Raw genomic sequence first — 26,717 nt, 5'->3', positions numbered from 1 at the left:
TTCACTGGAAAGCCCAAAGGTTTAAAAATGACTGAATCCAGGAAGCAATCAAGGTATTATAAATATCCCTCTCCAACTTCTTCCATGGCTTAGTTCTATAAAAATTAAATTTTATAAACAACTTTATGCACAGTAGTCAGTCATCATTCTAACTTGTTTTCAAAATTTGGATCAAGCAGGACACAAAGACATAAATGAAAGGATATTTACTGAAGAATGAAATCTCAATTTAAGAATGGAAACCTGAACCAAAAAAAAAATTAAGAAAAAATAAAATCTAAGTTACAAACACAGAATTATAAATATTTGTGTCATTCTATTCTGTCAGAATCTGGTATAAAAACCAAAACCACAAAAAACTCCATATTACTCCCAAAAGATCTCACGCTAAAGATCCCATTTCTGTAAGCACATACAGAAACACAGAGATGCCCCTGTTCTTGCACTAAGTCAAGAATAAGACTCTTGGGCAATTACCTTACAGCAGCACATTTTCTTTGACAAGATTAGGACACCAAAGGGAACCACAGAAACTGGGAGAATGTGTCTTAACAGCCTTTGTAATTAATACTCAAACTATTTTTCATCTTCACTGGCACCCATAATCAAGAACTGCTTTTCAAAGTAAAAACTCACATACTAATAAGCTCACATAAGCATCCTAACAAGTGTCTGGAAATGGTGACAAAACCTTACAGTTCAACTAAGTAGCCCCACTATGAGTCACTAGCAGTGACTCACAGGGAATAAATACTTTATTTCAAGAGAAGTTTTCACATCACAATTTCAATTAAAGTGATCAAAGGTGTCAAAATCTTTCTCACTTCAATAGCGTTACCACAAGCAATGGGGCAGAGGGCTTGCCTACATGCATTTAACAAGACAAAGCCTTCCTTCTCCTGCAAACATCTTTTATGAGAATGAGCACAAGCAAGCCTTTAATATTTGAAGGTGCTACAGTAGAACATGAGAAAAGTGGAGAAGAGAATGAAACTTATCCTAAATAGCTGAACTGCACAAAAATAATTCTTTTTAACTCTTATCACATTATCACAGATTTTTTTGAATGTGCAATCTTGGCGCGACTGCCTGCAAACCCATTTTTCTACTAGAGATGAACCAGGGGAAAAGAAGTTAGTTTACCTCAATTATACTGCTTACTACCTACTCTCTGTTTGCTGATACACTAGGGTGGGGTTTTTCCATTTTCTGTGTAGCTGGACTACTCTGAACTAAATGTGCAGGAACAATATAGTGATGGTTTTCTGTAGCTGCAGTTCCAAAACTGTGCTAACTGCTGTACCCATTTAAGCAGAATTTCTCAGGGTATTGTTGCTTGTTAAAAGGGGCTGACGTATAAAAAAAAAAAAGTCTTGGTTCCAAAAATACTATTACAAGACTTTGGTATAGGGAGACTTTGGTACTCCCTATACATGCCATTTTTTGGTAATACTACTAAAGACATTGTTTCTCTGTACTGAGTTAAAGCAAGTACATAAGTATAACACTCCTCTGAAGACTAATACCCTTCAAAGAACAATCGGGGTGAAAAGACAAAAAGTGGGAAGAGAAGTACCGAAAACAGCAGCCTTCAAAGAAGCAGAGTATGAAGCCTCTCTTCCCATTACCAAAGGAATTCAGTAAAAAGAACCTCACAAATACCTATGAAAAAGACAGAATCTGCAAGACAACGTCAGAATAGCTTCAATATGTTCGAATTTTCACTGTGGTTATTTTTTTATAAATGCTACAATACTAACTCCACAAATACCTGGGGTTGGTTGACTGCTAGGGTTTTAGGTGGTTTGTTTTTTGGAGTTTTTTTCACTTCTCTTACCTGGGGGAGTGGGGGAAGTGGGGAGGAACACACTTCTTGCACACTCTTTTTAAAATTACACAAATACCTGAAGAGAACTTAATCATCAAACCTCCTTTGATTCCAACAAATAAAAAGAAAAGACCCTATCATACCTTATATAAACAAGAAACAAAATAATGAATTTTAATTCTTCTATTTAGGTATGCCCAAGTAGTACAGAAAACTATTAAGTTATCAGCTACTAAACGATCCTTTACAATATAAAACAAACTCATGCTAGGAGAAGCATTTCTCAAAATTAAATTAACTTAAAAGGTATTTACCATCAACATGAAATTAAATCTTGAAATTTGTAGTGAAAACTAAACAGTTATGGAAGCAGACAACATTAAACCATTGTGCATGCCACAATTTCAATATACACCACTAGTGCCGTAATGGCTAAAGAACAAAAAAGAAAAAAGCATATGAATTCCTATCATTAAACATCAAACTGCAGTAACTCCTTTTTTTAGCACAGAAACCATTTGCTGTTAGGGCAAGTCTGACTCAGAGAAAAATCCCAGAAAGTAATAAGCCTTCAAACACAGCACATGTACTAATAAAATCCCCACAAACAGAAGGAGCTATGCATTTAATACTTAGATAATTACCCTAATATAGCATATAGCTTACTATATGGTTTTCTTTACTACAAAGACTTAACTCTATAAAGCAATTCCTTAAGAGGGAATCCAGTTTTCTAGTTTCTGCATCAATGAAATAATTTCAGTCTGCATAGTGGTGTTCATTTTTTAGTTCACATTAAATTTTAAATACAAACAGGCACAGTAACTTATAGCAAATTTACATGCTAGTTATTAGAAAAAATATTTTTTACATTCATAACTTTATCAGTGTCACAAAACTTCAAAATTTATCATTTCTTTTGTACTGTAGAAATTATCATCCAGTTTAAGTGAGATTAAATAATATTTCTAAGCAATTATTCAAAAGTAATAAAAATAAATTTTATCTGTGACCTTTTAATGTCACGTTTGAAGTATAAAGTTTAAATGCGTGATAAGACAAGCTTATAATAGAAACACTTCCACGTACTGGCAGAATTCCCAGCTATATCAAGCTGCATAAAACAGAGATGTAACAAAGCAGCAGAATGTTCCTGGCTACCACCCTGGCAATCTGAATCCAACCAATAGGACCCACAAGAAATGGATACCTCCCTTCTATATGCTACATAACAGATAGAGAAAGACTAGGATGATAACTATATGAAGTGTTACCTTATTCACTCCTAATAATTAACACTTAATCTGTGGCTCTGAAGCCATTCAGGGCGCTGGAGATTCTTTGGAGTGCCTCTCACATTCACACCACTGCAAACTCGTTCCGAAATTTTGACTACATGGGTTTTATTTAAACCATGACGGAATTAAACAAATGAACACACACCCTCCAAAGACCTGCTTATTCCTCCAGATATAAGTAGGAAAAAATAATCTGATGATAAACTGATTTTTATGGAGTACAAATTTCAAATAGCAAACCATAACATCCTAATATACTACTGACAACTTCTATTAGTTTGATACGTTCCACTTTGTCCTCTACTCAAGCTATTATTTGCTCTGATGGGTTTTTTGTTGTTTTATTTATTTAATTTGTCAGGTTTGCGCGCTCAGAATAGGTGTACATTTGAACAAACCAATGAAAGAAAACTACACTTTCTAACTTCAGGTATGCAAGAACTATCTATCCAATGCTTCATTGTGAAGCAGAAGATGGTAGTGTTTTAAAAGATGTAGGTAGAAGAGCAGCATCATGAAGTATGTCTAGTGACTGAAATTTCCCTTTGAAGATACACAGTGAGCAGAAAGACATTCTCACAAATTAAAAGGAACAGAAGCATAAACTCAGTGTTGCAATGTCAAAGAAGAAAAATTCATGTCATGTACTATTTTCGAAGGGCAAAGAAAATGAACAGACTTCTGGAGAATTCAGAATACAGGAAAGACAGTACAAAAACACACTACACAAAGAGTCATCTAAGAAGTACAAAGGCATGTTCAAAGTCATTGTAAAGTGGGCCTGGCTTAAAATGTTAACATAAACAATGTTTTAACTCTTGAAACATCCTAGGTCCTACATCTGATAAATTTATTAACAATCACCACCATCTTTCAACAGTCAATACAGCAGCAAACACCTAATTTCAAAATCATCCTGTAAGTAATTCAATGCTTTCCACTTACATTGATATATTAGGAGAAAACGAACAAAAATTGCTATAAGTTTCACACCCAATCCTACAACTTGCATTAAGAAAAAACCTATCACAATTAAATCAATTTAAGTTCTCCAATTAGAAAAACAAAAACCAGAAATACTGTTTTTATATCAGAAAAAGCCAAACTTGAACATGTCAATTGAATTATATAGATTATTCCATCTGTATTTGTACTTGCCTAGCAATACTTTAGCATCTTCCACATCAAAATCTCCATCTCCATCAGCATCATAAATCCCAAGCTTGCCTAGGAGTGCAAAGAGAGGAGGAAAAGACAATTCAGCCATTTGTTTCCAGCACAGTGTTTTCAACATGCAGTGACTAACTGTCAGTGCTAGATTGTTACCATATGTTTTTTAACAATTTATGTGAACTCGTAACCATATTTTAAATTTCCTGGAAAACACTACAAATATTTCAAGTTCCTTTATGTATCTCCTAGATTTGAGACTGAACACGAGGTTTTTTTCTGCACGTTCTGTAATTACGTACTTGACATGAACATGCTTTGCTTAGAATAAAATTTAGGCTCACAAGGAATGTTCAACATGTTTGAGGGAAAATAAATAATAAAACAAAAATCAATCAAATAATCAGCATTTGTTTTCTGATTACATGTTTCCTGAAATTCTAAATTCTCAGAAAAGAGATACATATATATAAGTACAAAATTTTTAGTGCCAAGTTAATAGAAAGTAAGCAGTCCACCTTCTAGACAAAGGAAAACATTCACAAACTTTATCAACAATTGTCTAACCTTCCATGCAGACGAAAAAAGTTGTTTGTTTTTCAGACATGACTAACAAATCAGATTTCTCACTTTTATTTTTGAAACTGCAGCTCTACCAGCCCTAGGTATGTGCAAAAGGAGAACTCAGTTTCTACTAAAAGAGAATTTTCAGCACAGAATTGTGGTATCCAGGATCTGAAGTGTCCTGGGATCATCAAGTGAGTAGAGATGTATCTAATTATAGGTTTGATAAAATTCAGATATAACTCTTAATAGGATTAAAACTCTGCACAGTTTTCAGAAGAACTCTGTGTCCTAGTAGGTTGACAATATATTACACTTGTCATTCTCTAAATGGAGACAGAATTTTATTGCTAACAAAATAAATGAAATATGGTTAATATGGTACTTAGAAAACAGTTTTGTGGAATCAAAAATTCAGACTTGGGTCTAGAATAGTCAAAAACACATCCATCAGTATTGTATGGAAGCAATCCACTAGAAAGTATCTTTATCAGTTTATGGTTAAACACAGTAGACTGGTACAAAAATGTAATTCTCTAGAAATAAGAATAATATCATCTTCAAAAGCATGAGGAATGAGACAGATGAGAAATGACTGAGTTTCATGTCACAACAGAAGAATAGTAATTCTCAAAAAAATTAAAACCATAACAAAATAAATCAAAACTTTCAGTCAAGGGACTGTAAAGCAAGGTTATTTCTCCAATATCCTACCTTGTAGGACCTCTGACAAATTATAACGGAAATCCTTTGCTTTGGCTGCATGCGTAGTAAAAATATGAAAACCATTATTTGCATCACTAGACCCAATTAAGTTGCAAACCAGAAGCTCCTCTTAAAAAATTGGTCCAGATCAAAAAAAACATGTTCCTTCAGATTTCTTAATTTTGTAAAACTACTAGTTGCAAAAGTGCATGTTAAATCCTACAACATCAAGTACAACAGCCGTACCTGTGGACATACATCTTGAAATTGGAGACACTAATTTGCATCCTCAAATATTATATTAACAGTACTGTCTTAAAATTGTCATATTGAGATACCATTAACACCATTACAAGCTTAAAACTGAGGTTATTGAACAGTTCACTCATGAGAGGATAACTGATTCGTTATTTTGACCTACAGGAATCACAGTCCATCAGAGGAGGAATATCATTAGCTGCCCACTTTCAACCACTGCTGCAAGTTTCTGAGAGCTTATATTCAAACAATGCATATTTAGGTCACCTCTCCAGTGAACTACAGTATACATGTTACAAAGAGATCCCGAAGGATGATGCCTTTTCAGTTTTATGAGAATCCCGTTTTAACATCATAACAGCGTTCAGTATTAAAACAGTTTTTTAAATACCTTGCTTATTCTTATCATGTAGATCATTTGCAAACACTGCAGTAGTCAAATCATCTATCTAATCATTTAAAATGGCCTTCATTAAATGAATATCATAATCTTATTAGAAGAATCTTAAGATTTAAAATTCTTACCTAGAACTTCTTCATAATCTACAAGTTCAAACCAGACAACTGCTACTGATGTCCAAACTCCCAGCAAAGCAATTACCATAAACCAGGTGAAAAATGAGCTTCCAGAGAGGCCTTCTTTCTTTCCATTCTTGCTTCCTCCATGCTTAGTCTCTGTTAAAATAAGACAAACAAGTAGGAAAAATGGATTTGTGTAAGAGCTAAAAAATTATTATTGAGGATATAATTATAAAACGTGTTTCTTATGACTATACAGAATACAAGACATTTGAGCAACAGTTTTTTAGTGGTTTTTGTTGTGGTGGTGGGGTTTGTTTGGGTTTTGTTCAGTTTTTATTTTTAAACTTTACCACTGTTACTTGCTTTTCATATCACTGGGAATTACCGTGGGAAGCTTGATGATTATCTAACCAAAAGCCTCATAAGCAACCGAACACCAAATGCCCCCATCTAACTTGTTTTACAACTTAGCCACAAATCCTGCCTTGCTCTCCCTCCTCCCTTCCTTGTGTATTTACACAGAGCTTAACATTTTTGAGATGCTTTGCATTTGTGCCTGAAGTTCCCAGGCTGCCACCAGAGGACACTATGGCCAGCAGAAAAGCTTCCCAAGAGAACTGTTTCTCCTGAATCAAGTTTCAATAGTACTTGAAATAGCTCAAAGAACCAACGTGACAATTCAAACAGCCTAAGAAAGCTCTAAAATCTGAACCATATTAAGGGTAAGACTCCAAGTTCAGACAGACACTTAACCAACTAAAAACATCTTCCCTATAGCTTGGAATCAAAGAGATTCACTCCATTCTGTTCTAAGAACCAACTTTTGCCAGTTCAGCCACATGCACTTCCAGTGATTCAAGCAAAATTATTTCTTATATATTTTGAAGGACTCGAGGAACTTTGTCATGAATATTGTGATAATACAATAAGGTAAGGAGTTAACTTTATCATACTAAATGCAAGTAATGTTTGATGCATTTATCAGCACTGATCATAGAAAAAGACAAAAAATACTCTCAATAGCTAAATATCAATGCAATTGTTTTTTACAATAAAATGGAGTAACTCTGAAAGATAAGTAAGGAGAGATTGGTAACAGACTTATTTCTGTAACAGATACTATATATAAGTACTTTCAGACCCTGCTTGCCATCAGGTCTACAGCTGTAATAAACTGCCCTTTTATTATATTCACTGTGCTATATATCGGATTCAGACCAATAAAATCTCCACTGATCCACGTCAACTCTTACTCAGCTCAACATTTTATTGAAGAAAAAAAATCTTTTATTGAGACTACTCCCTTCAAAGATCAAATTTCGTTTCTTTTCTACATTAAACACAAATGTCCAATAACATTTACAGAGAAATTGAGACAACTCAGGCATGTATCGCTTGCTACTGCAGAGTCCCCTAATTAAATATATGCAATGTCCATATACTCAGCTCATTTTAACATCTCTCTTGTGGAAAATGCATAGGTAGCCTGGAAATAGAGGGAAAGACAAGCACTGGGCACCAGTACATTCAGAAATATGCTCAACTGTATATGAATTTACTTGTAGTACTCTTGAGCTGGAAATGTTAATATTCAGAAATAAACAGTTACAGCATGTAATGTCAGGGCTTCACTACACCTGTGTTCCAAGGCAGTCAATGAAAGCATCGTATGTACTTAAAATTAACCCCCAAGGTTAAGAGCATTTTAAAGGATTCCATGTTACAACTTCGTTCTATAGCAAACAGGAAAGAGGATCTTACTGCATTTCACACTCATTTATCTCACTGTTTTCTACTGTTTACTGCTAGTTGCCTCTGAGGGAAGAAGCTTTACTTGTTAGAAGAATGGGAAAATGAAAGAAAAGACAGCTTATTTAAGTAACTGAGCATAGTTGTTCATATTTTTTTCAGTATAAAAGACTATTTCATGCTAATTCCTCAAAAACAGATTCTGCTATAAAAAATATAATTCACAACAGTCACAAAGGTACATTTTCATGCTGTGGTTTCCTACTTTATAGCAAAATTATTTTCAAAACTCTTGAAAAAACAACTCAACCATGGCAGCATGATCACGCAACACTTTTACATAAATGGAAGTTACGTAACATAGAATGCACCTATGGCCTGCACAAATAACGCCACATACAGGGTCAGAACAAAACACTGCATGCACTGAAGCTGGCTCAGAGCTCATTCCAAACAGTTAATTCTCAACTCAAGCCCTTTCCCTGCACATGCTGCCAGCTATGTCAAAAGTAGGTCACTTGCCATATCTGGTAAGCCTGTGCTTACACCACCAGATGTCTTTATGCAGACATCAGAAAGTCTTAAAGCGCGCTCCATCCCTCAACGGCAAATCTATACAATCCTGTACCTCACCCACTCCCTCATCGGGTCACTCCTAGACAAAAATGTATGAAACCCCTTTTTCTTTAGCTTACCTTCGTGACACCTAGCAATTTTACATACTCCAAAAATAACTCTGAAGTCAGATATTTGAAGACAAAACAATGTCTCTTATGTTAACATATGCTCTACTCAAGCAAAAAATGTTGCAATCAACATGAAACTCATGAAATACCCCTAGTCCAGAGAACATATAATCAAAGAGAACAGATGCAGGCTGTAACGCACACTAGAACAGCAAACTGACAAGTAAACACCAACAAATGACAGTAAGCCGGTTACTTTGCCAATTACAAAATCAGACGTAACTGTTATATGAAAGTACACATTTTCCATTTGCTCACAAAAAAGGTTAGGATTATACCTGTGTCGTCAGCCATAACATTAGTGCTCGATTTCCACAGACAGAGCGAGTGTGTATCTCCAAAAATTAATGTTGAAGGCAGAATAAGAAACGATTTATCCTCACTCCAGCCTTGCAACAGGAGCAAACAAGTTTCCTAAAGCCAGCTCAGCTGGAACCCGAAACTGGACCCAAGAGAAACCTCTCCTCCAAATCTATTTTTAGAGCAGTTATCCTGAGGAGCCAAACGCTTTTCAGAACTCATATGGCAATCTAGGTCTGACGACAATCAAATTCACTTACTCCTCCAAACAGAGCATCCTGGGTAGTTGATCCTTTCCCCTCCCCTTAATCCTCCAACATAAAAACAAGAGCAAATGAAACCGAGCACATTGTACTGTAGTATTTTTGCTGCAAAGCATGCCACGGTGCCTGAGCTCTAACAACATTAAACCCATGCGCATAAGCTGAAACACAAGTCCGGACACAAAGCTTGCCTGCTTGCATTTGTCAAGCTGGCCCTCATCCAAGAAACTTTCTCCATGTTGGCACTCCTCTACCAGGCTTCCCGAGTAGAGACTGCTCATTTGGAACTTGCTAACTACTTAAAGAGAAAAGAGACCACTAACTTCTATAACTTAATTTTGAGTCGTTGAAAGAATTACTTGAAATCAATCGCACACATTCTTGTCAAAAAATTTTTGGATCCGAACTGTTTCCTGGTGCACATCGTATATGCTTCTAGCAGACCCAAAGAAAGGTTACTGATAGTTTTGCCAAAGGAAATGCTGTTTTCCTAGCGTGCAATATACCACAAGTTACCATATATCATAAAGTTAAACCAGGCAAAATTTCCACTGCTTATTCGTTTTGGGTGGAAGTCAGAAACTAACTCATTTCTCATTCACAGCAACCCTAATAAAAACTTTACGATCTAGCACTCTGTCCTTCCTCCACACTTCTTTGAATAACACAGCCATAAGGTAGATGGAGTGAACAGAAGAATGTTACAGCTACTTTGAAAAACAACATACACCTCCTGTGGTTTCAACATCCAGCAACTAATTGCCAAATGCAATTCCCAATAGCTCAAGGGAGAAAAAAAGTGAGAAAAAGTACCAGTTTAAGACTTTTCAGATGGATGAAAAGCAACTACAGGCAGTTGATTCTATAACTAATGTATCTGTTAACTACCTTTAAAGCCACTTGAACACATTAAACAGACCAAATGCTTTAAGAAAGACATCCTGACTAGTACATTTCTGTGACTTAGCTGATGCATAAGCAATTCAGAGCAAAACAGAAATAAAACTTGAAGAGCAGAAGTTACCAAACATATGGAGAAATCAATGGCTTATTAAGGAAAATAATTTTACATGCAATGATATGTAGTCTGTTGCATGTAAACCATACAGTGTTTTGACAGGCATTAGATTAGGCAATTTGTTGCAACTTCACTTCAGCTGCACCTGCATCTGCAGACACCAGATCTTAGTACAAGTAGATTCATAAAGCACTCAACTGATGCTGAGAACCCCAAGTCCATACAATACATGGGGGGGTTAGTCTGAAGTAGAACTTACCTGGCTGAATGCCCATAAATGCATAAGTTTTTGCTTCATTTCACTCAGACCTAAGTGAGCACATTCCATCCAGGTACAACAGCAGATTGCATAAAAGCAATCCGACTGAAGACAGTCAAGAAATTGACTCCAAATGTACACTCCAAATCTGAACTAAGACATGTATGTTGACATTTAACCAAGTACCCACAGTTTTAATCTTGTGCCCTTTAAAAACCAACTGATTGCAAGAATATATCTTCCCAAGAAGTGACAAATGTCTTTCTGAAAGGGGAGGCTAAAACTAAAATGGGGAAACTCTTCAAACTCATCAAAAGGAAAATGGTCAAGAGAAAGATGGACCAACTGGGGGTGCACACAACTGATTATATACCCCATGAAAAACACACATTAACACACACCTTGAAAAATACAGGTTATATGTGTATCTCCTGGAATGTTATAGTTCAAAATACCAAATAATATAATTTTCATTCATTTTATGAAAGACAGAGGTTAAATTTAATTTATATCTATTTACAATACAATTTGAGATTGGGATAGCTAAGTCAGCAGTCAAAACTTCTTACAAGGTCTTGTTCTGTTGTGTTCAAATGCTGTGACTATTTGCTGGCTCTTTTTGAAGCAATTCAAATTGCTTCACTAACACTCAAAATTATTGTTCTTCCATTTGTATAACTATTCCAAAATTTTAAAACTATTTTCAAGTTAGTTTTGCTACAATTATGCAGTCCACATATATTTACGTAATTTTACAAAAGTATAATTTACAATCAAGACCAGTAGCATTAGTTCCATCTCTAGATCACAATTAAAGTGCAAGCAAAAAGGTTTAGAGGAAAAAGAGTCAATTACAAACACAAACAGTCAGGCTTCAAAGCATCCATTCAAAGCTTTTGTAATTTGTATAATTATTTCCCACAAAGATGCATTAAGAAGTAATATGGAAGCACTTACGGATTATCTCCTGAAGAGAAGGGTGCACACAAGCAGGCAGTTACTAGAAATTAGAAACATATTAAAAATACTATTTTCCCCTTTTCTATTAAAATACAAGCTTTCCTCCCTGCACTACTGTGAGATCATATATCTGTATATAGACACACATCCTTTTTTCGATATTCATCTTAAAATCTAGACTTGATAAGCACTTGTGTTGAACTGTTCCATTCTGAGAAGTTCCCACACCATAATAACTGCTCTACTATCCTGAGGTAAAACATGTTTTCATCTTCAATTTTCATTCAGTGTTATTCTATGCCAAGGGTAGAATAATACACTTTCAATGGACAAATCTGTGCTTTTACAAAGTCTATTTCATTTTTTTAAGAGACTGTTTTCTCTGTGTTTACTTTACAGATGGAACACGGATTTTTACTGAAATACTTATGGTATCATTCATGAAATATTCCAACCTTAAATTTTCACAAATATCCATACTCAGAAATTTTTGTTGCTTTACAAACAATCATGGCAGCAGGGTCTTTTAGAGATAAGATCAAAATTTTAAGCTAAAGATTTACTTTTAATAAATTCTATATAAATTCTTTGTGATAGAAAATCGATTCTTCCTTTTAGTTTCTAAGAAATTTTCTTCACCACTACAACTTCAATGGAAATTATGGGAGGAAAGAGTGGTTTTTTTAATTATTATTATTTGTATTAAAAACTAGATCTCTGATCTGAACTTTATATATCCTAGTCTACATGGTTATAAAGATACCTGTGCATGTTATTAAAGGACTTCAATAACCTAAATCAGAAACTTACTCATTAGGAACAGGGAAATAGATGGAACAGAAAGAGCACTATGTTCAAAGAAAACACAAAGACCAAAAAAAATTTGAAATAAAAATTAACCAAGTGAAATGCAATTTGGGCTCTCATGCTCCCACTTCACAGATTTTAACATCAGTATTTGAGGAACTTTTCCTTATTCCACATATAATCAATCCACACATAAATCTCTAAGGTCCTTAATTTTTAATCCCTACAAGATTTCTCACAGTAAAATGTCCTACTATACAATCGACCATAAATACTGAAAACAAGAGTGAAGTCATAAATTCAGGATTAGACAACAAAGCAGGCTGATCGTGGAGATGCGAGGGTGGCCATCTGGAGGTGGAAAAAAAACAAATGGAAAATAAAGGATGCATCACAAAATATGTAAAAGAACTGTAGGATTATAAGCACCCTGTTGAACTTCCCTAGTGAAAGGAAGCCCCTCCCTTCAAGAGATTAAGTGATTCCATTGAACCGTCTCCTCGAATTCCACACTTAATCAGGATGTGAAAGATCAGAGATTCAGTTCTCTCCTCTAGAGAACAGTGTTCGAATTTCAGAGGTCTAGAATACATTTTTAAGTATACCCAAAGGTGTAGGAACAAAGCCATTTTAGTCCCTCAAAATGAAAATATTTATTTGTGCACAAATCTTAACTGGCCACAACAGTAATTTGTAAGATAGGAGCTCTGCAGAACAGAGACTAAAACCCAGTTTTCTCCCTCCTTTCTAAATAAGAAAGGCAACTCCAGATATACCCGACCTATGCTCACATTCACTCTCAGCAGGTTGAACTTTTGGTTCACATTGAATTGGAACAGTTTCAACAACAAGAATCTAAAATATACACTCTAACTTCTATTCAAGTATCCTATAAACAGCAGCTGCAACTCTGGAAATCAACCAAACTTATTCTTCCTCGAAAAAACAGAGGTAAATATTCTTTCCTCCTCTGTCCTGGGTGAGAGTTCCAGATACCAAAGTATTGCATAGAAGAAACCACTCTTTAAAGCCCTTCTTGTAACCATAACACCTGTTTACACAGAATCAGGTCTGTGATCTTATTATCTGAAAACATGCTTCAAGTAAAATAGACACATATAGGTTTTTCCCTTTTTTGTATTCAGTTTATAAAGAGATGGTCAACACTTGAGATGGTCAAAAAGCCCATTTCTGAATATAAGCTGCTATTTGAAAGTACTTTTAAGCCTAGATATACCTTTCTGACTCATAGGAAGTACCACAATATTTAGAGGAGTTTTTCAGTTGCAAGCTAAGGTGATTTGTTATTAAGTTAGAATTAATTATTCTTCAGAAAAAAAAAATCCAAAACAAGAATAAGATTATCATCTGGCTGACTGATGTCAAGTATCATTCCCAGGGTGGGTTTTTTTACTTATTTATTATTCTTCAGTAGTTACGTTTTTCTGGCTATAAACGAAATCCTGATTGCTTTCCATTTACATAATTCTTCTAAGACACACATACACAACAAAAATAATAAAATTTATTCACAAGAAATCTACTCATAAAAGAAACATCACAATAATGACTAATTTCAGGGTTGTTGTTTTGTTTTGTTTTTTTTTTAAAAAACCTAAGGTTTACTCTCTAAGCTAAAAACAGTCACAAAGAAAAGACAAACTTAAGGAGAAATTCTGTCCTAGGAGTTTGCAGTTTCATAAGACTTGTCAAAGGCACTTGATCTAAATACAGCACCACAGTGGGCTCTATTTGCAGTGCTAGTTCCACACTTTTCAGTGAAGTTTGGAGAGACCAGCTGTTTGTCCCCTTAAGAGTTGCTGCTGTTAACAACTTTCTTCTAGAGTCTTATTTATCTAAGCATAACTGCTGAAGTCAGAGGAGGAAAAAATTAATACAGAGATATATATTCATAAGAGAACATCCTGAATCTGCACCTGCTAACTTAGTCAAATTTTGTCCAAGCCATGTTTTGGCGTTTTCTTTTAATTTTTAGATATTCAGATGAATATTTTTGAGTAGTTCTTCAAGTAGGATTCTTCAAGGAAAAAACATACAGATGCACAATGTGCACACAGCTTAAATGACTAATGACACCGCTTACAACTTGAAGGAGTTTTATAATGAATACTGACTATCAACAGGAATATGTTTAAAGTAGTATTTAATGCATCTATCACTATCTGAATACTTTAGATTACTCTTTTTTCTAACCTTTTCTCCACAAACTTAAAGATAGTACAATAACAGGCTTAAAGAGTTACCACTTCAGGAAAAAAACAAAACAAAACAAAAACAGGAGTCCTGTGAAGACAACAAAAATATTTTGTTATATATTTACCTAATCAAAACAGATTTGCATGGAAAAGTACCTCCCTACATTCTTCCCAAACACTTAAGGCATTTTTCTCCAGTTTTGTTTTTACGTGTCTACAAGCACAAAATAGAATTCAAGTCCAAAACTGAATGTAGAACTTGCATCTTATAAACTTACTTAACTTACACATCAAGCCAAGAGGTTCAAAGTTAAGACTACATGCTTAAAAAGAAATTTTATTTTGCCTCCTGCTATAGGAATAACATCTTTGTATCAGCTGTAATACCAATGAGTAGGCAAAATTAATACTGATTTTAACTGTACAGATGACTTAAAGATTTTTATTAGCTGCTATTTTGATTAACCAGCTCTCTTCCACAGAACATTTGGAAATAAGATCTAAAATTATACAATCTACCTATCTCACATCTGAATGATTTAAGGTAGCCAACAGTCCTACATAATTAGTAGGTTAATTAAATATTTGGTTGTATTTAGGACAGAGTGGAGTTCGGAGAAGGTAAATGTGGAGAGGAAATACAAGAAATACTTGGGCCTGGAACATGCAAATTTTGCTGGTGGTGACCTTTAAAAAAGATTCTATTACATAAGGTTGAAAATCCTCATCTCTCTCTATAGCACTCTGGCATTAATTTAAGAGTATTTTTTCCTTGTTCCATTTTCCTATCCGGTAAAGTGGGTCACATCAATTTGTTTTAGCAACAAGTCCTAATTAAGCCACAAAATAAAGAAAACAGATTATGTCATTTCAGTTCTTCCAATTTTTCTCATGGTTTGAGGGAGTTCAAATAGAAAAAGTCTTGTTGCCATGCAAGTATCTACAACCCTGCTTTCCCCAGGTTTCTGCTCATGGAAAAAAAAGAATATTTTAAAATGTTTAAAATGCCTAAAACTTATTGAAGTTTCAAGTCTGATACTAAGCCAATTTAATTAGGTCTTAATCCATACGGGTACTGTGCAACTGCAGCTCTTACAGAGTACAAAAGAGCTTTTAGGTGTCTCATACCTCAATTGTATAAGTAGTTATTAAAATATGTTTTTAGGAGGTCTCAGTTGCAGAAGAACTGCTGTTTTCACAACTTTCTGGTTTCAAAAGATACATCTGTGTCTTCTAGCTACTATGTGTCCTCTAGTTAGTATGGAAAGAAATAGCACTAAAATTACACACTGCTATACGAACTTTCTTTAAGAAAACTAAAGAAAATTTAAAAAATTTAAAAAACACTAACGTGAGGAGTGAGATATGTTGCATTAGTAATAAATTGCTGATTATCAAACAACCTCAGGAAATAAAATTGCACAACCAGAAAACTACTACTGAATAGTTACAATCCCCCTGGGTATTAAATGCTTTGTAAAGAAAGTCTTCAAACAACTTGACAGCATTCACTACACCAGGTTAAGTACATGCATAATCAGAGTGCAACTCCATATGAAGGAGACTAAAATTTGTTTAAGTTCTAACAAGGCTGAACCACACATACTACAGGATGTTCAAACTCAGTATATATGTATCTGCACACTTAATTTCCAGTATGTTTAAAGACACATAATATTATGATTTCCACTTCAAAGCATAACTCAAAACTTTCCCATGCAAAGAGCTAGCTAGTAGATGTGGTTAGGAAAAAGATTGCTGCAGGCTGTCACACAGATTACCAGATTGTGATCTTCGTCAGGAAAGAACCGCTTGAGGTAAATCAGAACTTCATTGCTCAAGTTCTCTACAACGAAGAATTCAACATAAGAATTAGCATAGAAACTCTTACTACATGTTTCAAAGTGATTCCAGCTGAAAATGAACACTTCCTCTCCATACAGGTGATCAGTTACAGGGTTTTTAGTTTAAAGAGAAAGCAATATTGAAATCTCACCTCTTCAGGCACCCTGTAATTAGAAATAATCTTAACACACAGGTCTTCTTACTGCTAGTAAATGTTATTGTCTTTACTGAAGCAATTATATATCCAGCTATTACATTAGCATAGCCAACAGAACCATTCACTTTCTGTGTTCACACCGTGGCTCCAGGATGACATAAGCAAATGTTAAACTTCGGATTCAACCTCACCCTCCCCTGATGCCCACCCACTCGTCATCTCTTCCCTTCTCCACTGACCTTCCCTGAAGCTGTGTGCTGAGGCACTCTGAGGAAAAAAAATGAAAGAGAATCAGCTTTCTGCTTATCAGTTCCCAGTGTGGTTCACCTCACACCTGCACAGCCAATAATTCAGGTACAGAGAAGGGGACTTGAAAAGAGGAAGACTGCAGAGCAATCTCAAACCAGATGAAGCTGACTGCAGACCTATAGGGTGCATTGAATTACATATTAAAAAGAAAGGAATTCTTAATTCCCCAATATAATATACATCCTTGGGGTCTGAACCTACATTAGCTATGACCTCTGATCAGGAAACTTCATGTGCATTCTCAAAGGAATTGCCAAAATCTGAGAAAACAAACTCTCCCTAATACTAGTGATCCTTTAGGTTCTCCACTTAACATTTTAAACAAGCCTTATCCTCAAAAGGCTATTGAAAAGGTTACCTCATGGACCAGTTATACACTTAGCAAAATGCCTAAAAAGTATGTTAAAGCAAACATCCTTACAGATGCGAAGTGCAAGTTTCTTCCACATTTGAAGCACCGTGAATAACATCTTTCAGGTAATATACATTAGGAAACACAGAGCAGGCTCGAGATTGCAGCCCACGCTGGATCAAAAGGGACATAAGAACTTTCCTTGATGTCTTTATCAAGTAGCAGTATCTCTGGAAGTATGGAGAAGAATCTCCCAGTGCTTCAAAATTCTTCAGGAGAAAAAGTACTGATAGAAAGGAAAGTATCAGGCTTTCTTTGTAGTTATGCCAATCATACTACACTTAACTATCAATCTTAAAACCCAAAATAATACATCCTTGAGAAAAAGCAAAGAAATCCAAATATCAGGCAAGATGGAAAAATAAGTCATAAAAGCATATATTGCGTTCAAATTGATTGTTTTTCATTGCATAGTGACCTTGGCACTCAGTTACTGTACCTTCCAATAGCTAACAGTGTAGAGAAAGTTTCATTCAGATAAACCTAAGAGATGACAGAGTCGTCTTTCTAGAGCTCACCTGACTCAAGTTCTAGACAAATGAATCACTAGCTATATCAAGGATTCACTATTCCAATGCAAATCTGCTCATGTATGCAGAGGAATACCAGTGTTAACCATTTTAAGAATATTATTTATATCACACTCATTTAATCAGAGATAAGAGAACTGACTTGTTTGAAGAGAGACTGCCTGAAGTTTTGTACAGGACATCTAAAAAAGGGGGAAAAAAAAGAAAAAAGAGAGGAGCAGAGAGGAGGGAAACTAGCAAATCCTGTCATTTCCCTGGTGGCTCTCCTGCAACACACCATGCAAATTACAGATGTTTGGATCCCTACTGTAGCTACGAATTTTTAATTTGGCAGATTATTTTACAATATATTAGAATGCTTTCCAGAAAGGCCATGCTGAACAAGACACACAGCAGACATATGAATCAGACAGAGATAGCTGTCTACATTTTCAGAGTTTTACTAATTGTATTAATATGGTTTATGGTTTCCTGAAGATTTAGAAAGGAAGTATGCACACACAGTTGTTATTTAGGTACTTTGTCCCTGACATGAGCAACTCATACTTTGAAAGCTATAGTTAGCTTTAAGATAACAGGTACACATATGCCATTAAAATTCAAATATCTAGGATTAGTCTCACAAGCCACAATCAACTTTCCTGGTAAAATCCATTTTGTTCTAAATACAGAGACATGTTTTTACCAGTCTGTCTCAAATTGTTTAAAAATAGAATCTGGCATGAATGCTAAAAATTCAAGATCTTCAAGCAGTTGTAAGCAACTAAACTAGGAAATAGGACAAGCTAGCTGAAGAAATCATTGGAGCTTTTCTAAAAGAGTATACAAAGTTTCCGTCAATGAGACACAAAGTATTTCTCATTTGTCTGCAACAGAACTAAGAATTAATAACAATCCACTGTACACTCCTGAAGACCAAAAATGTTAGAAGAAAACATTTTAACCTTGGGTTAAAATAACCAAATCAAAGCACTGAGCAGGACACTAACAGAATTTATAAGAATTCATTTTAGTTCAGCAAACACTTGGACTTCAGTCATCTTTGGTCAGCAAACACTTTGACAAGTCAAAACATTTGTTAAGCCCCACAAAGCATCCCAAATTTACATCTCACTTATGAGCTCCAACACCTTAGTATCCCTCTTCCTAATGATAACAATTAACATGAAGAAGGAAATAATGGATGAATTTTAACACAAGAAATCAGATTATACACTACACAACTGTAAAGTCGAGAGCATAAGCAAGCACACTGGACAGTAGTTCAGGTTATAAATTAGAGAGACAGAATTTTTAGACAGATAGAAGCATCATATTTAAACAGAATCAACAGTGTAATTAGATGTTATACTACAGCACAGCTGGGTAGCTCTGAGAGACCAGAGAATGCACAGGCAATCCCACTTCAAGCATTGGAAGCACTGATGTGAAGTTCAAGGTTCCCAAAAGCCAGCATAAAAACTTCAGCAGGAAAAAGGTGACCTGTTTACATGATGAACTTTCTCTGCTCTTATCATAAATAAAAAGCTAATGGACAGCCTCACCCAGAGAAAGTACACTACAAAGTAGTCTTTACAACAGAGATGAAATAAAAAGTGAAAGTTCTTGCAAATTAACAGGCAAAACTTCTTTCTAGAAGTGATACTGTTAAATAAAGAAGTAGTAATGTTAGCATAAAACTGCATTTCAAGAAATCTGAAAAAAGCTGAAAAGCCAAAAATTAGTCAGAGAATTACATCAAAGGATCTTAGAGGGTTCAAAAAATGAGTAAAAGGAGTTAAAAGCTTGGCAATACATTTGCACATATAAGGAAACCACAGGGTTAAAACAGTAAAAAGTGAAAACATCTTTTGGGATCTTGCAGAGAAAAGCAGGGGATGTCAGAAGATTCTTAATCATTAATGTGGAGATTAAAGAAAATTTATCAAAGCAAAAGTAAAATTATTTATCATCAAAGAGACTGAAGTCAACACAGCCTCAGAACTAGTAGAGGTAGGATTATGTTTATTTTAATATAAAATACAGTTGTTTGTAGATAGAGGTGATGCCTTGTGTTAGAAATGTGGGGTTTCCATATTCCCTAGTTTAATGGAGAACTCCACTCCCACTTGGCTTTAGAAATGCAAAGAAAACAGACAACAATTATTGCACAACTATACGATCAGTAAGAATTATGTTTAAGTAAGTCCTTACTTATGTACTATAAGACAAAAGACACACACACACAGCAACATAATGATAAATGTCTTAATAGTACTCTTCTACAAGCAAGCATAGCTTACAAAGTAATCCATATTTTTTCAGCCATCTGTATTGCAAAAGTAGCTAGGCTGCTGATACTCACTCTCACTCTTGTGGCTTCTCCACAGGTACCTGCTAATGCCCATGATATTTCCAAATTTCACATCTCATGAAATCTGAGGGAGATAATTCATGATACACATTTGTTCCTGTACCAAAACTGTCCCTCATCTAACTAAGCTTCAGATAATATTGCAGCAAGTATCTATTACTTCATCTAGCTGTTTAAAACTGATATCCTTCATTTAGAGAAGCCACATCCTGACAATGGATTCTGTCAACTAATGACAAGAAGCCAAACTTTCCAGTAAAGAAAGTTTCCCTCTCTAAGTATCCCCAAACTGTCAAATTTTTCCCTGGTTTTCACTTCAGTATAAATAAAATCACTGGCACAGCCATACAACTCTGTAAATGTCATTTTCAAAGAAGCATCCATGAGCAGCAGTACAAAGCTTAAATACAAAGATATTTTTTATTCAGGACTGATTTGATAGTGTCTCTTATATGACTTCTGAGAGTAAAAGGTAGAGTTCTATTTCTAAAAAAATATATAATTCCATTTCTGGTATTTCAGTATATCTGAAGGCACCTATATAAACTACAGCTAGAACTATTTCAGAGTTAATCTATTTGTAAGACTACCGTAAATATTTTGTGATGCAGAAACCTAAAAGCAGATTACTACATTTAGATGCAGGCATTGTCTTGAGTGCACAGATTTTGAGACAAGCTGTTAGCCTCAGTGGTTTCAGAGCTGTGAGCAAGGCCTTGGCAAAAAGCCACATCCTCTCCCAAGAACTGCTGTAAAAGTGAATACTTTTACCAAGTAAGAACTGCCTCAAACTTGAGGTTTTCAGACTTCACAGTCTCGCCATCTCAAAATTATTTCCTCATCTCATTTTCACATCCCTTTTCTGCTGTGAAGACTCTGCTCCTCCAGCTGTTCCTTTATTCACACAGGAGTAATCATCCCTTACCTCTTTCTGCAGCTGCTACAGTGACAACAGCACCAGCTTCATGCTGTAATTGCTATGGTTGTCCAAGGGATTTTAACTAGGAGTGTCTGAAACTAACAAAACACTTGTCCAAATTTAAGAGTTTACATCTTAGGAGAGGGCCTAACGTGTTATCAAGATTGCTTCATCCCATCAAAGATATGTTTTAATACAAAGAGATAACATTTTACTCAGACTGCAAACAAAAATCTATGGAATACTTTTTTATTCAGAGATTCAGCTTACTGATAAATTTATTTTTCCGATGTTGACAAACCTTTAGAGTGATATTTAAAATATTAACAGTACCATGTTCAGTATTCAAAATTATATCAGGGATGCATGTTTTTAATGCATTATAATTGAAAATCTGTATTCAGCATGCTTAACACTGGGTGATAATCAGAACACCTCAAGTCCAAGCAATAAGTGTAATTAATACAGACTCTACAGCACAGGTCAGCCACTGAAAAATGATTTAGAAATAAAATAAAAACAATACCTCTTCTATGAACATCGCAATATCATCTCTAAACTCTTTGAAGCTTAAGTATATTTGAAATCTTTCCCTCTTAATTCATCATGTGATAGGTAAACTAATCCTATATGGTTCCTCCTTTAATTAACACTGTTCTCCCTACTACTGCTATATTCAAAGAGGGACAAGATATAATTTTTGAATCACTGCATTTCACCAGTGGAGCTCTGTCCACAATAAGCTCGAAATCTAAGAAGCTAAAACACGTAAACATCCATGTCTGATAAGAACACTTCCTCTCTCTAGAGTGGCGTGTATGGTTGCATAGTGACTGCAGAAGTACATACACCTTCTCCTCTTTCAAGCATGTTCTGCTATGCTAAGAAATGCTACTTTCCCTACTTAAATTGTCCACACGCAGCAGTTTATGAATACTCAGATTTGTTAAGGGGTTCTTTACTGGCAGGGTGGGGGGTGTGGAGATCGCTGCCTCATAAAATCTTCTGCTCGCGTTTTCCCGAGATTATTCCCCCTTGCCTCTGTATTTACAGAAAACACCAACTCAGATGCTCCATCTACAACAGATAAAATGACTTAGATCTAATGACCTGCGTTGTTAATTAGGTCAACCTGAGGAGATACTCCACATCCAAGTTTGGACACAAGAATAAAAGCGACCTGAAATTAGAGCATCCCGGTTCTACCCCCACCTCCCGGAGGAGAGGTCTGAGGGACGGATACCCATGGATGCCGAGGCCTGTCCGGTGCTCGCCCCAACCCCTCTGGGGAGCCTCCGAGGGGCGTCCCCGCCGCCCAGGCCCGGCGAGTTTTCCCTCCACGTGAACGCCCTGGATAGGGAGCGGTGGGAATGCATGGGGCAAAACTCGGCCATCGGCCCCTGTGTCCCCCTCCCCAGCTCCCGCAGCGCCGGAGAAGCGGAGGGAAGGGCGGGGGAGGCGGGAGAAGGCGCAGCACCCCAGCGGTCCGCCTGGGGGTCCGGGTCGCCGTTGGAGCCCCCGCCCCTTCCCCACAGAGCTACGGCCTCGCTCCCGCGGCAGCGGCGCCGCTCACCTCTCTTGGAGCCGGGGCTAGGGCTGCCGCCAGCGGCTCTGGAGCTCTTGCGCGAAGCCATCGCACCTCCTGTCGGGCCGCGCAGGGGGCGGAGCGGGAGCGCGTCGGGACCCGCGGCCGCCGCCACCCGATCGCGGCGCGCGAGCGCCCTGCGACCCCGGCAGCGCGGCCCCGAGAGGGCCTGCCCCGCCCCCCCACCCGCCGACAGCCAATCGCGCCAGCGAGGCGGGGAGACGCTTGCCTCCGATTGGCGGTGGCCCCTCGAGGGGGCGGGGCGATGGCGCTCCGGCTGCGCGCGCCCTGCGCGCTCCCGCGCCACCGCCGGCGCCTTTGAACGTGGCAAACGCGGGCGCGAGCGGCGGCTGCGGCCTCTCGCGAGGGTTCGGGCGCGCGCGCCGCGAGGGGGCGGGGTCGTCGTCACCGGAGAGGGGGGAAAAGGTTGGGAAGGTAGAGTTGGATGAGCTGGATGGCATGGTCCTTCCTACGGAGGCTCCACTCAAAGCATCTCCTAGCGTGTGTTAAACCGCCCTCTGCATCCGGTTAAATGCCCAAATTATGAGAAACATCATCAATGTGCGTAAATATGTAAAGGGGGCGTGGGGGAGTGCCAAGAGAATGGAGCTAGGCTCTTGTCAGAGGTGCCAAGCAATAGGACTAGAGGACACAGGCAGAAACTGATGCACCTGGATACAAGGCAGAACTTCTTTGCTGTGCGGGTGACTGAGCGCTGAAACAGATTGCCCAGAGAGATTGTGGAGTCTCCCTCACTGGAGATATTCCAGAACCGTTTGGTTTCAATCCTGTGCCATGTGCTCTGGGATGACCCTGCTTGAGCAAGGAGGTTGGATCAGATAACCCGCTGTGGTCCCTTTCAACCTGACCCATCCTGTGACTGATCTGTGGAACAGCTTGTCAAGCCTTCCAGGGAGCTCCTTTGCAATCAGCGTAGTGAAAGGGTTTGAAGTACTTTACATCAGACTTTGAATTCCCCAAAAGGCTTTTTGAGGATTTAAAAATACTTATAATCACCTGTGACAAAATAAACCTCTTTTTTGCTGGAGTTCAGGGTGCCTCCTGGTACTCAATGATTCTCATTGAGACTGGATTAAGTAGCAGCTTGGCATAACAGTAAATGCCTGAAACATAAAAGCAAAACCCAGTCTTGAGTCCTGACCATAAATACGTTTCAGGTAAAAACAAACATTTCGCAAATTAGTGCCTTTGCAAGTGGATATGCAGAGAGGGATCCCTTTTTTCCCAAAAGCAAAAGTCGGCACTATGTTTTGGACAGAGTAATGCTATGAAACTAACCAGGGACAGTAATTTACTGAAGAGCATAAGTCACTATTTTTAAATGAGATTTGCACTTACGTGCTTAGTCAAGTAACAGGATGGCAGTGTAGGTACTTTAGTCAGTGTAAGTATAAGCAACTAGTTTTGGGAACATCAAAAATAGTGACGTCTGCTTCCTGGTATCACTCACGTGACTTAATTGGTATCTAGTACAGTTGAATATCTGAACTTTTTGCTTGGTTATGGCACTCTACCAAAGTTTTACTTTCACGTGATGTGTAAGTACTTAATATCTTTTAGATGCTCCGCTTTTGTTTTGCTATTAGTTATTTTAGAGACAGTAACACCTCATTTGATTTAAATTTGCCAGAGTGACCGTTGCAGCAAATGATATGACAATCCCTTCTGATCTGAAATACAATGAAAATTGAAGCAAGTATTTAAAATATTTTATTTTGGGAAAGGTGTCAAAGACAAAAGCCCACAGTGTGGGTAGGTCATTTTTTAATCTACTCAATTGTTTTAGAGGTATATGTTTGGTACATTGTAAGGGTATGCAGGAAACCACAAAAAGATAAATATTGTCTTTTTTTGTAGGAGGAAAAGAAACAGGGCAGAAAAAGAATGTAACAATGAGAAGGAGCAAGTTTGTAAAGCAAGGACAAAAAACTGAAAGCCAGAGGAAAAAAAAAGAAGTAATAGAACCAGAAAACAAGTTATACGTAAAGGCAAGGTATACGAGACAGACCACACAGTGGTCAGTTGGAGTCTTTCCACTTGTATTAGGCTTTTCAAAACAGAAAAAAAAAATCCTTTCTCTTGGCAAGAATCACATTTACTCTCACTCTGAACTGTCCTAATTGACTGTTTGTTGAGACTACAGCAATTTAAATTATGCTGCATATCATAAATCACTGTATTAGAAGAATGCCACCTATTAATGAGCCGTGTTTGGAAAATAAATGCATGTTTTTACTGAGAATTTCATTTCCATAAATACCTTTTCATTACTGTACTCACAGCTGTTTTGCTGTCCTGACTCAGGCAGGCACAGTGACTCTGCTATTTGAGAGAAAGAAATACGTCCAAGGTGATAAGCAGAAGCAGCAATGAAATAATTACACAAAAGGAGGATTCTGTCTCTAGTCTCCTAATTTCTAAAAGAATTGCACGTTATAAGAAGGCTTAAAGAGTTCAGTCTTACTCTGTTCATGTTCCTAAGCGATGTTATTCATGTGTTGATCATTCTAACTGACTTACAGCTGTCCATTCAATTGCGTACATTTCTTATAAATAAATGAGTTTCAATTAATTACTAGGAGAAAGCACATTCTCCAGCTAGAGAGGAAAAATAATTTATTACTTAATACATTGAATTGAAAAGAGGTAGGGAATTCCCAGGATATAATTAAAAATAATATGTCAAAATCTCTAAGGTAGTATAAGACTTTCTATTGAAAACTTTGACATTTAGAGTTTTAAGGTTTTTGATTGCCGAGATACTATTTTTTTCATGAATGGTGAGTGAACTATGCACCTTGCTAGCTAGTTGGAAAAGGTGTTCCCACCAGCAGGCTGTGTTCAAAAATGTGCCTTGGGTAAATATAGAACAAAGAGAGTGATGAACGAGTTTTGCTGTTAGTTTTCCGGATTATCAAGTTGACACTTGAACTGCTGGTCAGCTTTCTGGTTTCTAACGGGCTTACAGGCAGTACAGGGAATCAACATCCAGCCATTTGCATTTGTCAGCCAAGATTCACCAACCACAGATCAAATGTTTTGGGAAGAGGGGAAGAAAAGAGAAGGCAAAGAGTGTCTCAGTTATCCAAGCCTAAACAACTGCACTGTCTGGGTTGGTGTTGCAGTTACAGCTAGTTGAACCTACAACAAAGTAAGGTATAGTTGAGTTGGTTGTTCATAAGGAGAAATTTTCTCTTTATTTATTTATTTATTTATTTTAACAGTACTTTTATGTCAATAGACATCAGGTTTAGATTTGTGCATTCTTATATAAACACTGGAACATTTTCTAAATAGCTGGTGATACTGACAAATAGAAAGCAGTCATTTGCTGGAGGAGCATTGAGAAGGATGTAATTATCCTGAATATAAGATGCACAGAGAAGTTGAGCCAGGTGAAACATGTCAAGTTCAGGCAAAGCTAAGGTTGAAGTGAAGTTTGATTTAAAATTGCTAAGGTAAATTGTAGGCTATTATTAAGTCTAGGTCAAAAGCTTGTTCTCATTGCTCTCAGCTGATTTGTGTCAACCTCCCCAGCGAGTAACTCAAATAACAATTGGCCTTTGGATCGGTTGTATGACCTAGTAGTCTGGAATTTGTTTCAGTGTTGCTTGGATTCTGCAGGTCTTACTGCAGATTGTACCAGGTCTGATTCAGGTAAACTGATCCCTGTGAGTGTAATTACAGCTGAGAATGAAGCAAACTTCTCAGAACAAGATTTTTTCTTCTGATGATTAGATTTTGCATAAACTGTGAAGGTTATTTGGAATTTTAGTGGGGCCTTTTGTCACATCCCTATGCACCAGCAGAGGAAGGTGTGGATTTGTTTCCTAAAGCATGAGATGCTCAGAAAAAAAGAACAAACATTTATTTGTGCACCTGTAACAGTTACTTGTAATCTGAATTCTTAGAAGAACCATCAG

General features: G+C 36.9%; 1 protein-coding gene across 14 annotated transcripts in view; it reads right to left on the bottom strand.

Annotated features, from left to right (window-relative positions):
• The window catches only part of ASPH (aspartate beta-hydroxylase), a 112,064-nt gene extending 89,166 nt beyond the window's left edge, over positions 1–22,898 (bottom strand). For 10 of the 14 annotated variants that reach the window (XM_032695381.1, XM_032695387.1, XM_032695396.1 and 7 more), the window contains exons 1-3: positions 22,762–22,898; positions 6,349–6,498; positions 4,285–4,353 (exon numbers count right to left, since the gene is read on the bottom strand). In XM_032695381.1, the coding sequence (XP_032551272.1) occupies positions 4,285–4,353; positions 6,349–6,498; positions 22,762–22,822 (280 nt within the window). In that variant the 5' untranslated portion in view covers positions 22,823–22,898. Of the gene's footprint in view, positions 1–4,284; positions 4,354–6,348; positions 6,499–8,359; positions 8,488–9,118; positions 9,390–15,791; positions 15,893–16,444; positions 16,510–22,761 lie in introns of those variants that run through there. The other 4 variants (XM_032695459.1, XM_032695470.1, XM_032695398.1 and 1 more) reach the window with 4 other exon arrangements.
• Positions 22,899–26,717: the final 3,819 nt, after the last annotated feature.

Source organism: Chiroxiphia lanceolata, chromosome 1 (genome assembly GCF_009829145.1).
Source record: "Chiroxiphia lanceolata isolate bChiLan1 chromosome 1, bChiLan1.pri, whole genome shotgun sequence".
Classification (NCBI taxonomy): Eukaryota; Metazoa; Chordata; class Aves; order Passeriformes; family Pipridae; genus Chiroxiphia; species Chiroxiphia lanceolata.
Note: the sequence above shows the minus strand (reverse complement) of the source record. Positions and strands in the feature narration are given on the sequence as shown.